At 27.8% G+C, this 15736-nt stretch overlaps 1 protein-coding gene and 1 pseudogene across 3 annotated transcripts; one reads left to right on the top strand and one right to left on the bottom strand.

Moving 5' to 3' along the window:
- The first annotated feature begins 5649 nt into the window (after window positions 1-5649).
- On the top strand, window positions 5650-6813 carry LOC146882398 (zinc finger BED domain-containing protein RICESLEEPER 1-like; annotated as a pseudogene).
- A 1187-nt stretch (window positions 6814-8000) lies between these two features.
- On the bottom strand, window positions 8001-11367 carry LOC114167424 (uncharacterized). 3 transcript variants are annotated; one of them, XM_028052511.2, is made up of 5 exons: window positions 11000-11367; window positions 10076-10124; window positions 9836-9996; window positions 9051-9749; window positions 8001-8414 (listed from the first exon to the last, which is right to left on the bottom strand). In XM_028052511.2, the coding sequence occupies exons 1-5, from the start codon at window positions 11207-11209 to the stop codon at window positions 8286-8288; spliced, it is 1248 nt and encodes a 415-aa protein (XP_027908312.1). In that variant the 5' UTR covers window positions 11210-11367; the 3' UTR covers window positions 8001-8285. The 3 variants fall into 3 exon arrangements, with proteins under 3 accessions (XP_027908312.1, XP_027908313.1, XP_027908314.1); XM_028052512.2 differs by having other exon boundaries at window positions 8001-8409; XM_028052513.2 differs by lacking the exon at window positions 11000-11367 and adding an exon at window positions 10421-10970.
- Window positions 11368-15736: the final 4369 nt, after the last annotated feature.

Below are 15736 nucleotides of genomic sequence, written 5' to 3'. Positions count from 1 at the left end.
TAATTTTAATATAAGAAATATAATTATTAACATTTGACATTTGTTATTTACTATTTAATAATAATGTATAATAATATATTACATGATTCAATTTAACTTAATTTAATTCAATTATATGTAAACACTTTTTTTTGGATGCAATAATGATATATGCAAAGAAATAATGTATGCAATAGAGATGTATATCCGAAATAATGTTCAATCTTTTAGAATCCTACAGAATATTTGAGATTAGAAATTATCACTATAAATAGCATAAAGTAAATATTTTTTCAATACCAAAAAAACATACTTATTTTTTTCAATAATATTATTTGTATACTAATAATCATAATAATAATAGTAACGATTAATAACAATAACCAATAGTGCTGATAACAAACATTTTAAGATTAACAAATAAACATATATTTATACTTATCAATGTTAGTGATCGAAGATTTATATTTATTATATAATCAGTTAATCTTTATTATATAATTATTTAAATACAAATATTGAGCTTCAAATTTGTTTGACTTATATAGTGATATTTATTTCTTTAATTGATTTTGGAAAAATTCAAAACTCAGTTTTTGATAGTTTAATAAACTAAAAAGTTTGTTTTTAGGATTTGAAATTAGCATTTTGTATTATTTGGTGACATTTTAATCTTTTATTTATTTTTATTTAGGCATTTTTATTTTAATTTTTTTATTAAAATTATTAATTGAATTTGTATTTCAATAATTCAAAAGTCCAATTTCAATTTATATTGGTAACTGAAAAGTCCAACTACATGCCAAACCCTCACATCTTGGTAAGTGTAGTCCGCATTTAATTGTTATGTTAACTCATTCCTTCTTCATGCTTTGGAGGAAGGCATAGATTTTCTCTTTTTTCAAGGTTGAGTGTAACGAAATTAGCATCCACATCAAAGGTTTTTACAATAAGTTGTAATTGGAAAATGTGATATTTTTTTTTAAAATTGTCCAGATTATGAAAATATGTGTTTGAAGTACTTTGCTTAATGATTAATGCTCAAACATCTTTAATGAAAATTAATTAATAATTGGGACTTTAATCTTATTCTCACCAAGCATTAATTCACACAACATTAATTGTCACTAGAAGCAATTCATTTTTTATGGTCTTAATGCATTGAAGCATATCAACAGGCAGATCCACAATAAACAAGGAAATTTTGCGTATTTATAATGCATTATTATTATTATTATTTATGAAGACCAACAGTTTTGTGGGATCAAATGCCCATTTTGAAATTCTCAAATCATAAAGTTTGTTGTGAAAGTGCCAATGAAAAAGTTTTCACATTGTAAAACTTCTTTGTCTTAGCACTAGAATGCAATGAACAATAAAAATTTTCTTTCTACAAAATATTTGTATTGGATGGACATCCCTAAAATAATAAAATTTATTATTTTTGGTAAATCTATCATCTTAGCATTTGTTTTTTTATCTTTCACAAATCCACAAATACATAATGTGTCATTTTCGTTGTATTGTTGTCTTTCAACATTTCTTCTTCCTCATTTCATGTAAGATCCAAAATACTATATGCGACAATGATGTTAGTAAAAGTTTAGTTGATGTTGCCAACTTTCAAAATAAAAAATCAAGTTTCAATGATGTTATCCAATTTTCCTTCTAGCCAAGTAATAGAAATCTACTTTGCATCTTCAAAAAAGACATAAAAATAATTCTTGCATAATTTCAACTATCTTCTTCAATAGTAAAGATCTATTTTTCATCTTCCCAAAAAAATTAATTGAGCTTGCCAACACCACTACTACAAAGTTTTTCGTTTTCCAAGATTACCTTCACCAACTTTTAACCTTCTTTTTCCAACACTTATCTTCTCACTCATCAAAGTCAATTTTTTTTCTTCTAACAATTAACTTTTCATCTTCTTCTTTGAACAAAGAAATTAATATTTTGGGTTTTGGTGTCATAATGCATTACAAACACACATCTTTCAATTATGTGAGCATCAATTATCAACATGAGCAATTATACTTTGTGGGACTTAATGCACTGCTAAATTCTAATACGTCCCAAGTTTGAAGTTTTAATTGAATTTATCTTATATTTAATAAAAGTTTTGGAAATAGTATTGTTTAATTAATTTCACTTCAAAAAAATTTCCTGTTTGATTGTTAACAATGAGGTATCCTTAATGATATGTGGAAGAAATTCTAGAGGAGAATTTACAATCATTTTTGTTTCCTATTTTTGTTATAATTTTGTTTCATTTCATTATTTCTTATAAAAAAATAACTTTTCTCTACAATTTTTTGTTATATATTCAAAGATATGGACTTCAAAATTAAAGCATAAAGAAATTGAAAAAAAAAATAATTATGATTTTAAACCAACAAATATTTTGTGGCGAGATTTTGGAAGAAATTTTGTCTTTGGGTGAAATGTAGCTACATTCAAGCAACACTTAAGATAGTTCTCTAAAATTTTGAACAAAAATTAAATTTATATTAAATTAGGATTTAAAAAATACATTAATAGTTATTTTTTTATGACTTCAAATATATTTTTCTTACATCAAATAAATTTTTAGAAAATTTAGAATTTTTATCTGTTTCTTTCCTAAAAAAACTTAAATTTTATTATATTAGGTTTCTAAAAACAAATATTCAAATATTTTTTTTTACGTAAAAAAATCTTTAAGTTAATTATTATATTAAAAATCTTATTATTTATGATATTCTTTTAGGAAATAATCTAAGCTTCTACATTAATTTTATAATTTCTTTAATATTTTATTATATATATTTATATATTTATATGTATTCATGTTTTATTTTTTTTATATTCGGATTTTATTACGTTAGTATAAGTTTGCAATTTTTATATTATTTTTCGTAAACAAAAGATGTTATAATATTTTTTTCTATATAAGATTATTCAATTGCATATTTTAAATACATTGTATTTCCATATATTGTATAAATATAAGTTTCCCTCATTTTATATATTTTAAAAAATACATCTAATTAAATCTATGTGATTTTTTTTATTACAATTTATTGTATAGCTAAAATTAAGGAGGCCGAATTTATTGTTTCATTCCATGTACCCTGTGTAAAATAACTTTTTAATACTCAAATCAAACACATACTTAAATGTGTAAAACAATTCATCTAAACATTATTAAATTCAAAAAAATTAAGTTTACAATCATTATTATTGTTCTGCCGACAATCATTCTATTTATAATAAGACCAATCCTTCTACCACTACTAACATTCATGAAACAAACCAAGAGATCCAAAATCGATTCAAAAAAATAAATATTATAAAGGGGTTAATGGAAACTCAACTGATCAAATCATGGAACCCGGCTAAAAATCGACTTATCTTATCTGTATTAGTAAGGAGACACAATTTTAGATTTTTTTTTAAACTATAACGTCTGGATGAACACTTCTTCCTCGAAAACATCAAAACATTGTACTGATGAATTCTATATATATATATTAAAAAAATCTGAAAGAGAAAAAAATTGTAAGAAAAAAATGTTTTTCCAAATATATTAATAATTATATTAAACATAACTTTAAAAGACGTAGATTTCAATATAATTTATGTTTATAAATTCAGTTCAGGTATATTATATTATTAATAATATAATTCATTGTTATATATAATATTATTATAAAATAATATTATCTATTTTTAATTAATTTGTTATAAAAAATAACTGCAATTAATTATTTAATTTTTTTTCATATTATTAAACTTTTTATTAAATATTCTATTTATAAGTATACATGATTATATATTTGGAGAAAATTATATGAAAGAAATTAATTATATTGAAATAATAATAACTATTTGTATTATTATTAGTATTTTATTAAAATTAGTAGTTATTAATTAACTTATATATTTTTTACACAAATCTCATAATTATTTTCATAAAAACATTTAATTGCTAAATATTTTTGTGAGTAAAAGTTAAACGAATATTTATGCCATTAGTATATTTTAATTACTAAAAAGGATAAATATTAACATTAAATAAAGAATATTAGTTATAAATTTAATATAATTAAGTGTTTATTAAATTTAACTTTTGGATACAAACATTTACATTACTATCTCATTTATAATTTTTATTTTAAAAACTTTAGATATTTGAAAAAGTAATCATCATTTTTATATAATTTAAATTATACAAGTTTTTTTTACTAAAAATATAAATCAAGACGTATAAATTTAAAAAAAAAATCAAGTTATATAGTTTTATTTAATTTTTTAATATATATAATGATTACGCATGTAACAATATTAAATATAATGAAAATTTTAAATTCTAATTTTAGTGTTTTTATTCAATCATTTTAAATAAAAAAAAATACATTTTAAAATATCTCATGCGTTTTGATATAAGAACTAGTATATATATATATATATATATATATATATATATATATATATATATATATATATATATATATATATATATATATATATATATATATATATATATATAATATTAAAAAAAGTAAAACTCAAACCTAAATTGTTATTCTTTTAATTTATTATTGTATCTTTTAGTTTATTGTTATTGTCTTGAATCCGCTACTTTCGGACTTCACACTATTTAATTGTTCATCATTTTCACGGTTCTAATTTCTATCTCTTATCTTTTTCCTTCACTTTCACTTCATGAGGGTACAAATTTTGGTAGAGAAAGTAAGAGACCTAGGTTTGGGATCATTTTACAAAAATTGGTATAAAAGAAGGTAAAAAAAAGGCAAAATGTAATGCATGTGGTGCAGAGTATGTTTCTGGTGGTTCAAATATAGGGACCTCAACAATGTTACGTCATTTGTCAAAGTGTACGGTCCTAAAGAAATTAAAAGACAATGACGTGGGAAAAAAAATGATAATTGATCATACTGGAAAATTAAGATCTAGGGAAATTGACCAAAAAGTTGTAGATGACCTTATTTCAATGGCTATTATTCAACATGGGCTTCCATATAATTTTGTTGAGTATAAGTGGATTAAAGAATTGCTTGTATATCTAAATTCAGATAAGAGTTCCAAGTAGGAATTCAACTGTGTCTAATATTTCAAAGAAATTTTATGAACACAAAGAGAGGGTGAAACTCGCAATGCGTAAATCTCATAGCCGAATTTGTTTAACATTTAATTGTTGAACTTCTATAAATCAAGAAGGGTTTATTTATTTGACTGCTCATTTTGTTGATCTGAGTTGGAGGTTGAAGAGTAAGATTATTACTTTTTGTAAAATGGAACCTCCATATACGGGTCATGATTGGGCACAAAATTTTTTTGCTTTGTTGCTTGATTGGGGAATAGATAGGAAGATTTTTTCTATCACATTAGACAATGCTAGTGTCAATGAGGTGTTGCAAAAAATTTTGCGTGAGCAATTGAGTTTGCAAAATAGTTTGATATGTAATGGTGATTACTTTCATGTAAGGTGTAGTGAACATGTCTTGAATATTATTGTGCAAGAGGGATTAAGGGTGGCTTCTGATGCTTTACATAAGATTAGAGAGAGTATCAAGTATGTAAGAGGATCAGAGGCAAGAAAAAATACATTTAAAGAATGTGTTATTCAAGTGAGGAGTATTGATACCAAAGTAGGTTTGAGAATGGATGTTGCTACTAGATGGAATTCTACCTACCTTATGCTTGAGAGTGCAATTAGATATCGGCGTGCCTTTGCAAGCTTGACTATCCGTGATAGAAATTATATTCATTATCCATCAAATGATGAGTGGAAAAGGGCTGAAAAAATGTGAGTTTTTGAAGCCATTTTATGTAATGACTAATTTGATTTCAGGTTCTTCTTATCCAACTTCAAATCGTTACTTCATGCAAGTTTGGAAAATTGAATGTTTGTTGCGTGAAAATGCAAAAAGTGATGATCCGACGATTAAAGATATGTCATTGAGTATGATGAACAAGTTTAGTAAGTATTGGGATCACTATTGTGATATTCTTGCTATTGGGGCTATTCTTGATCCACGGATGAAGTTGGAAGCAATTCGATTTTGTTATTCAAAGATTGATCCTTCTACTTGTGAAGAAAAGATTAATGTTTTAAAGGATAATATGTATAAGTTGTTTGAAGAATATGTCAGTTTAAATCCAAATGAGTCAAAGAGTTCAAGTTCTCAAGTTTCTCCTCGACCACAACTTTCTTCTTTTACGAATGATGAGCAAGTGATGGATGCATTTGATGTGAGTTTTTAATTCTCAAATTTCTCCTTAAACACAATGTGCTTTATTTCTTAATTATGAATGACATATTAAATATTTTTCATATTGTCCTAGGAATATGTTGATTATTTGAGCCAACATGTTATTGACACTGGAAGGTCTTAATTGGATCTTTATTTAGATGTAGGGAATCTTAATCCAAAATTTTTTGATAAGTTGGATGTATTGAGCTATTGGAGGGATCGTCGAGATCGTTATCTAAACTTGTCTAAGATGGCTTGTGACGTGCTTAGCATTCCAATCACTATCGTTGCTAGTGAGTCTACTTTTAGTCTTGGTTCTCGTGTGCTAACCAAATATCGTTCTTCCATTCTTCCAGAGAATGTTGAGGCACTCATTTTAACACAAAATTGGTTGCATGATTTTAAACTAACAGGTAACATTATTATTAGTATTGTAAAATTAATTTAATTATTTAATACTTAATCTTTTAATATTATTAGTTAACATTATTTTTTTTCTTGTTTTATTGTAGATGGGGATAAAGAAGATGCTTCAAGAGATGAAAATGTTGTGGATTTATCCATTGATAAGTGAAAAGAATGATTTGATGTTAGATAGTAATTTATGTTTTTATGATTTTGGTTTGTATTTGGAGTTTAACATAATTTGGAATTTTATTTGGATTGTATTGAAGTTTATTTAGATTTTAATCGAAATTATAATTTAGTTTTCTTGGGATTGAAGAAAAAAAATTGTGTGTTTTTTTTTAATTAAGTGAACTAGTGAGCCAACCCGTTTAACCCGCCAAACCGTGGTGGGTCGAATATGATTCTAATTTTGTTGACTCGCTAATAAGTGAGTCGGGTTGGATTGACCTACTAAGTGACCAACCCGTCACGAATCAAATTGGGTTGGGTTGGATGACCCATTTTCACAGCTCTAGTTTCAAGTAATTAGCTTCTCATACAGAAATTGTAACCGAACCATTTAAAACATTTGCAAATAAATTTCTTTAATTGGTTTAAAATTGGTTTAAAAAATTTGAAAGAGTTTAATGAACTGATTAATTTAAATTTATTTGCAAACTTCTAACAATATTTTATTTAACTTCAACATCTATTTACGGTTGGATTCATGCAGATTAATAAAAAATTGTATGCAGAGAATCTTAATCCAAAATTTACTCATCTGACACAGCTTCCAAACATGTCAGTCACAATATACGCCTAAAGTTATGACTCCCTCTGTCGTACGCTGCCAACTTCACACAAATCACGACACACCATTTAAATTTACAAAGCACTTTTGTTTTCGATTCCCTTTCTATAGTTTTATTATAATTCTTTACTAAATTTAAAAGTTAAAATTTATGAAAAATGCATTGCTAAACATTTTCAACCAGTAATTTATTATTCATAACATAACTAACTCAGGGTTGGTACAATTTAAGTACAATTTAGAATTGGTAATAATTTATCAAATATTATAGATTCATTTTTTTATCCATTCACATCACGTATAATCACACAAAGTATTAATTATTAAATATAACCATTAAAATCAATCTAGCTCATACTTATATTTCATCATAATAGACTTGACTCAACTTTCAAAGACCTTCCACTCCGTAGAATCAAGAACTATATTATACAAATTAGTAAGTTAAACTTTTAATTATAATCGGAAAGCAGTACTTATTTCCGGTACTTAAATTAAATAATTGAATGTAAGGTTCGTTCCGTTGTATTTACATTTTCCATATTTTAAAGCATAAGAATGAATTAGGCAAAACATAGAAGTGTTTCATAGTACTTATTATAAGAGGATACATGATACCAACTACTATCACTATGCCATTCATAACCACAGAGCTATCTATCGCCCACGAAACTCCTACCAGCTACACAGATCACAGAAGTAGCCAAAATTGAAAGATAATACAATCTAAGTGACAGCTGTATACACCCAACATTGAACCTCCTTCCATCTTTCCCATGCAGTAAGATTTGTTCAAATGGATCAGAAAAGATCAATTTCAATGATGTTTCTTCCATAAAGTTTGACCCTCAATGGAATCCTAGTTGTGAAAGAAACTTCTTAACGCTTGCCTGGCCCCATTTCATGTGATTTTGCAAGGGAGTGCCATCTTCAGATTCATAGTTCTGTGCATCATTAGTTTCTTGCTCCTTACTGAACTGAACAATTACAGTTTAAGCATATAAAAAGTAAGATTAAAGCGATAACAACACTAGCATGAACTATGTATTATAATATTGTGAATATAATCATAATCTTATGGCAATGCTAAAGAGTATGCTTGATTAGTCTTTCTAACCGGTTACATAATTCCAGAATGCTAGTGAATAAATTGGGTTATTATGGCTTTCTTTATTCAAGCATTCAAAAACTTGTAGTAAAATCTTTCAAAGGGCTGTTCCATTTTTTCCATATAGTTGAAGAGCATTCCATCAATGGTTAAGATTCATTTAATTAGCGATAGCTATTAAACAGGAAAAATTATTTTCTTCCTTTCTTTTTGGCCAAAAATGCATTTATTGTGTATATAAGAAACAAGGTGACGCCCAATGGTGAAGGACACAATGCACTTTATTGATAAAACGTAGATGATGATACAAACAGAACAGAACAGAACAATTTCGTTTACTATTTAATCACATGTCCACAAGGACTCCAAAACCCAAGCTCTAAACTACTTGTTCTTCAAAACGAGAATCATGCAATCCTCAGCCAAAGGTAGATGCGGACAAGTAAAGTAGGGGAAAGGTAAGAACGAGAGGAGAAAGGGAAGGTCACACTCATCAAGCGTTTACCTCGGGTGGATTCCGATCCTGATCAGTTTCAGAAGCTTCAACTGAAATGTCCTTGCTAGTCTTTTCTTGAACTTCTTCACCTTGGCTTGCCTCGTTACTTGGCTCAGTTGGTGGTATTGTTAAGCCAGGTACAAGAACAGGATCGCCTACAAATTCAAATAATAAGCTGCTTTCCACAACTGTCCCTTCCTCATCCTCCAGTGATGCAATACTTCCATTGTTTCCAAGATCAGCTGATTCTTCACTCGGTTCAATCTTTTCATTCCATTTACTGCTAGTATCCTTGAAGAATTCCTCATCGGGAATTATGTTTCTTGCAATAGCACGACGACGAATTTCCGTCAAGGAAGAACTACTATTATCAGTGACTGTTTCAGCAAGTGGTATCTCATAAAATTTGGAATCTTCAGCAGTCGTTACTTCAGATGCATTGGAATCCAGTTCGTTGTGAGGGTTATCCAAAATTTCAGCAGAAGCAGACACTTCAGAGTCATTCGGGGTTTCCTTATCTGGTTCAGCAAGCTGATCTGCCTCTGCTATTGTCTGAAGTTCTGCATACTCCCAATCTTCACAAACAGTTATTGTATTCACAGTTTCCCAAGTCTGGATGACTCTATCTGATCCTGGCTGCCAAATAATATCACCTTCTTTTCCTTTCAATATGAACTTGAACTGGATCAACTTTCCAGCAGGCATATCCTGATTACATAAAAGAAAGCATAAACAAAATTTCTTCATCTTCTCTATCAGAAAATACTTTCAAATTCTGATCAGATTTTACTCACCACCTCAGCAGTCCATATATGTCCTTCAGACCATGTCATCGGCAATGCTTCTAATGGGTCCCATGAACCAAGCGAAGGATCATCTCCAACTATAAGAAACTGTTCTCCGAACTCACAATTCTTTTGCAACCCAAATGCTACACGAACAAACTTCGATTCATCTGCACCACAAATTACAATGTTAGGATTTTGAATTCCACAGGATATAGTAGACAAATTTAAAAGGCCATTCAAACCCACTTGTTTGTTTATTGTTTTCAGCTTCAGGTTCTGCAGCTTCCAAGTCCACCTGCAAAATTTCATCCAGGTCAAGACAGTCTAATCAAATATGTTCTCAGTTTATTGAATGTGTGTCCAACAACCAGACAACATTTCTTAACTAATTTCCCCACATAAGTTTGGCAATAAAATTAGATGCAGTTCTTTCAACATTTTTAGCGTAGTTCTTTCAACATTTTTATGGAAACGTTTATTACTCTTCAAATCAGATAGGAAATAGAACTAAAACTACATCTTCTTAGTTTGGCTCATATGCTCTTTGAATTACACTCAATCATGGAAATACAGACAGTGAAGAGGCTTCACCAGTAACATCAGAGAAACAGAGAAAACTTCAAACCGGAACTAAGCAAGAAAGAATCTTACTTCATGCTTGGTATAAAGACAGTAAATCTTGAAAAACTAAATGAAATTAAAGCAAAAGATTGTGTAGGTGGCAAATGGTAAAGGAAAAAGCAAACAGAAACAGAATTGATGTTGAAGCCGTCAAACATTTCAATAGATAATCATTCCTAAAAAAGGGCTACAAAAAAGAAAGTGACAATGGAATCAGAACCAAGACGTATAGAAGTAAAACGAAATGGTCAGCAGCAAGTTTTGGATCTACACACACTCACTCACATAAAAGGAAGAATAAAAGTGTAAAAAAGAAACCAAAAGATGCGATAAAACTGCCCAAACTCGACCTTTTAGTTGGTAAACTACAGTACACGAATATTCAGGAAAAGAAAAAGAGGCAAGAAAAGAAAAAGAAGCATATCTTGGGGAACCCAATAGAATCTCCCCCACCCGAAAGCAACCATCTTCCAAAGAAACAAGAACCCATGAACTGGATTACTCAAAAAGAAAACCAAGGCTGCAAACTAAGCACAAAAGGATAAAGACCTGGTCTTTTGATGGCACTGCATGAACTGGAAAAACGCCCTTGATGGGAACAACTTTGAGGAGCCATAAGTTGCAACCCTTTTTGTCGTTCCAGGGACGCGGAGAGAAGAAGAATTCGGGTCTATCAGAAACACGAATGGAAACTCTGGGAGGCCAAGATCGTGAAGTGTCGACGATGGCCTTAGAACAAGAACTGGTGAGAGCCTTCATCGCTTGAAGAGTAGCGAAATTTGGTGTGCCACACAACACAACACAACGAGTTGCACGGTAAAAGAGACGAGTGTGATTATTCTTTGATCGCTTCTTGTTGAATAGAGGCTGAAAATCCAGAATCTATCTAATGCTGGCGGTGAGAGTGAGTTCGGGAGAAGTGGGGTGGGGTCCTTTTATAGTGGTGGGGTTAAGATCGAAGTTTAATTTATTTTTTATTTTGTTATTTTATTTTCTAGTGGTATTAAATCATGCATGCAAAAGAATAAAAGTGAAAATGGATCCACGTGTATAACTCATGTGGAAAGGAACCCTGGGGTCCTTCCTTTACTTTTTCTCTTACATTATTTTTACAGTTTATTTATTACTTATGATTAAAAACAAAACAGAAGAGTCATTTTTTTCTTCTTCTTTCAAAATATAAAAGATAAGTACGAGAACGAAAATAAAAAAAAAATTTAAATATACTTTAATTTTTAGTTTTGGATAAGATTGTTGTTGTTTTTTTTAATTTAAAATTAATTACTTTATTGGCTGTAATTTAAATAAATTTATTTTAGTCTCCATTTTTAATGGTCTTCTGCTTTGAAAGAAAAAAACAAAGATATATTCACACTTTTGGTTCATATGAATTTCGAAAATAAATATCGTAATTATGTAATTTTTGTACTTTTTAATCAGAATTTGCTAATTTATATTAATTTATAACCTTACGAAGGACTAAAAGTTACATGATTGTGACAAAAATGAGAATTTGGAAACCTAAAATGGTGCATGAGAGATTCAACGTCCGCAATTATAATATAGAGAATTAAAATGGAACCATTACAATTATTGGAGAACTAATAGCGCAAAGAGCCAAAAATGTAAACTCGTAATCATATATACATATACACGGTCATATAGTCAAAATCTTTAACGGTATCTAAAACATATGAAAACAATGAACTCTGAAAAAGACTCAAATACTCCGACTTAAATTCTTGACACGTGTGCAAATATTTGGGCTTTTGGTCATTTTATACACTCTCGGTTACAATATTACCCCTATCTATTATACTGACACGTGTATAAAAATTAGTCTTTTTAGTCATTTACTAGTATGAGACCCGTGCGTGCGCACGAGTTTCTTTTTGTTTTTGTATTATTATTGTTGTAAGCATTTTGTTTAAATGTTATATACATTATATTAATGAAAAATTAAATTAAATTATTGTTATTATTAGCATAATTTATATGAACATGTAAATATGTTTTAGATATTAAAATAATTACATTTAAGAATAAATCTGAAGATTGTAATTTTGTTGGCAAGGTATAGTAATAATAGATTCAAGTGTCTTTTCAATATGCTTGGGTCATTTTGTTAATAATTTAGATTAAAAAAATTAATATTGTTTTTGTTATTTTTGAATGAATTATTTATTTATATTACTATATTTTATTGTTATAAAAAGTAGCATGTAATGTAAATATGAATGAAGTGCAAATATATTGTGAAATGTAATTTTATTAAAAATTTAATATGAATTCAAGGTTAAAATTAAAAAAAATACAACATATTGTTATCAATGTAAACATCGACTCTGAGTTAATTATTTGATGTTTTTGAACATATTTCTTTTTTTGAATTATTAAATAAATGAAATGTAGGTATATTTTGAATTTTGGTCCCGTACAAAAGTATTATCCACATGAAATTGATTTTAAAATTTTTAAATCAAAACACTCGTAGATAAAACACACACACACACACACACACAAACACACACACATATATATATATATATATATATATATATATATATATATATATATATATATATTAAAATGAAATGTATATGTATATGTATGGGTCATTATTTAAGTAAGATGTATGCATATTATGTAATATGGTCCCGTACAAAATAAATACAACATTAAATTGATGTTAAAATTTTTAGATAAAAACACAATGTATATTATATTAAAATGCGTATGGACGGGTCGTTATTAGAGTAAAATGTAGGCATATTGTGTAATAGGGTCTCGTACAAAATAAATACAACATGAAATGGATGTTAAAATTTTTAAATAGAAACACATATATATTACATTAAAATGAAATGGATATGCACCGGTTGTTGTTAAAGTAAAATGTAGGTGTATTATGTAATTTGGTCCCCTATAAAATAAATATAACATGAAATTGATGTTAAAATTTTTAAATAGAAACACATATATATTACATTAAAATGAGATGGATATGCACCGGTCGTTGTTAAAGTAAAATGTAGGTGTATTATGTAATTTGGTCCCGTATAAAATAAATATAATATGAAATTGATGTTAAAATTTTTAAATAGAAACACATGTATGTTATATTAAGATGAAATGAAACACACGTATGTTATATTGTTATAATTCAAATTTTATAACAATAGTTCACAATACTGTAAAGCTCTAACATTCAATTCCATTCCAATATGAGAATTTGGTTTCCTAGTTTATTAGTGCAAAATTGACACTACAATCACTAATTATTCATGCGTATGTACATTTTTGTGTTAAATTAAAAATTTGACGTATAATTTATTAGTGATATGTATTAAAAAATCATTTATTTTTGTGTTAAAAAAGTTTGACAGAATAATTATGAACTTGTACATTTTTTTTGGTTCAAGTAAATAATTTTCTTTTATTTTTGTATTAAAAAATTAATATTATTTTTTTTTCTAATTTTGGAAATTAGAATATACATTAACAATTAACAATAATAAAAATTAAATTAAATTAAACATAGATCAAACAAATAAACCACCTAAGATTCAAGTGAAAAGTTGATGCTAACAGTATACATGATAATGAAGTACATATATTCAAAATTAAAAATTACAAATAAATTTGTATTTAATATACATGATAATAATTTTGTATTTAATATTAATTATGGAGAAACGCAACAGTCATATCAACAATTGCAATCAATTGCAATCTTTGAAAAACAGTGATTTGGGAATGCGAAAAATGTAATGATGATTTCGTGTTGGAAATGTGCAGCAGTTCAAAGAAGTTTCTAGAGTATAAATATAAATAGATACTGTTTTGGGAAGTTGAAATATAATGATTTCGTTGAAAGAAAATCTTGAGAAGCGAAAATAAACTTATTGACTATAGGAATACGAAAAGATCTCCAACCAAATCTTATCATTCTTAAAAATTATGTTAATTTCATTCAATACTTATTTTTTCATTTAATTAATTTAATTAATGAAATCAGTTAACAATGAAAATACTAATAATGGTTTTTTCCAGAGGTAATAGTGATAATACTAATAATGGTTTTTCCAGAGCTGTCCAAACCTGAAAAACCAATTTTTTTTATCTGAATAAACGTTTATTCCGAGTAGTTCAAATTAATGGAGCAGTTCAATTATCTAGATCAGTGGTGCAATGATGATTATCTGGAGCAATACAAATAATAATTACAAAAATTTATACAAACGTTTATTTAGATTTCGTATTCATTATTTAGACGTTATGCAAATATATTTAAAATTTTTTCATTGGAAGTTGTGTAGGGTTTCTTGAACAATGATAAACTTAGATTTCCAATCCAGTGATAAATTAAAATTTTCATAGGAAGTTGTGCAGGTTTTCATTGAACGTAGGATTGATTGACAGAGTAAGTTATTGCATTAAATGGTCTTAAATAGTAATTTATGTTTCCCATACTATTAAAAGGTATTGAATAATAATTTCAGTTTCACATGCTATTAAATAGTCTTGAATAGTAATTTATGTTTCCCATGCTACTGATTTGAAGAGACCGAAACATCCAGAGGTTTCATTGAAGAAATTTTACCATCTAGTTGCATTAAATAGTAATTTATGTTTTCCATGCTATTAAATGGTCTTCAATAATAATTTATGTTTTCCATGCTACTGATTTGAAGAGACCGAAACATACAGAGGTTTCACCGAAGAAACTTTACCATCTAGTGTTAGAAACTTAACTAAGCAAGTCATTCATCTTTTAAAAAAATCAAAAGTATTCAGTTTCCAGAACTTGCTTTAGAACATCATCTGCATCGTAAGTATAATATTTATTGAACAATAACATCATCACATAAACCAACCAAATTATATATACACAAAATTCATATAAAAAAACTTCCATGAATAACGTACAAATCCAACAACAGATCTTAGTTTAACCTCGTAAACCCACATGTGAGGAACACCATTGGAACACCACCAGGAGGATGGGTTGGCTCACGAAACAAAAATAATTAAAATCAAACTCAAAAAATGGAAAAATAATAAAAATAAAACTTCATATTGATTTTTCATCCTTCTGCTTGAGAACTTCGTTTTGGATCTTCAAAAATCTTCGATCTTCTTTTTAATAGAAGAAGAAAACCTGAAAGAACAGAGGAAAAGAAGAAGCTTCAAAGAGAAGCTGAGAGTGTAAGAAAGAAAGAGTAGAGGAGAGAGAACGGAGAAAAGAAGTGTAGCAGAGTGGTAGGTGAGTGTGTGAGTGGTGCT

Source organism: Vigna unguiculata, chromosome 10 (genome assembly GCF_037176805.1).
Source record: "Vigna unguiculata cultivar grain cowpea cultivar isolate G323 ecotype 2 chromosome 10, ASM3717680v1, whole genome shotgun sequence".
In the NCBI taxonomy this organism is placed as follows: domain Eukaryota; kingdom Viridiplantae; phylum Streptophyta; class Magnoliopsida; order Fabales; family Fabaceae; genus Vigna; species Vigna unguiculata.
Note: the sequence above shows the minus strand (reverse complement) of the source record. Positions and strands in the feature narration are given on the sequence as shown.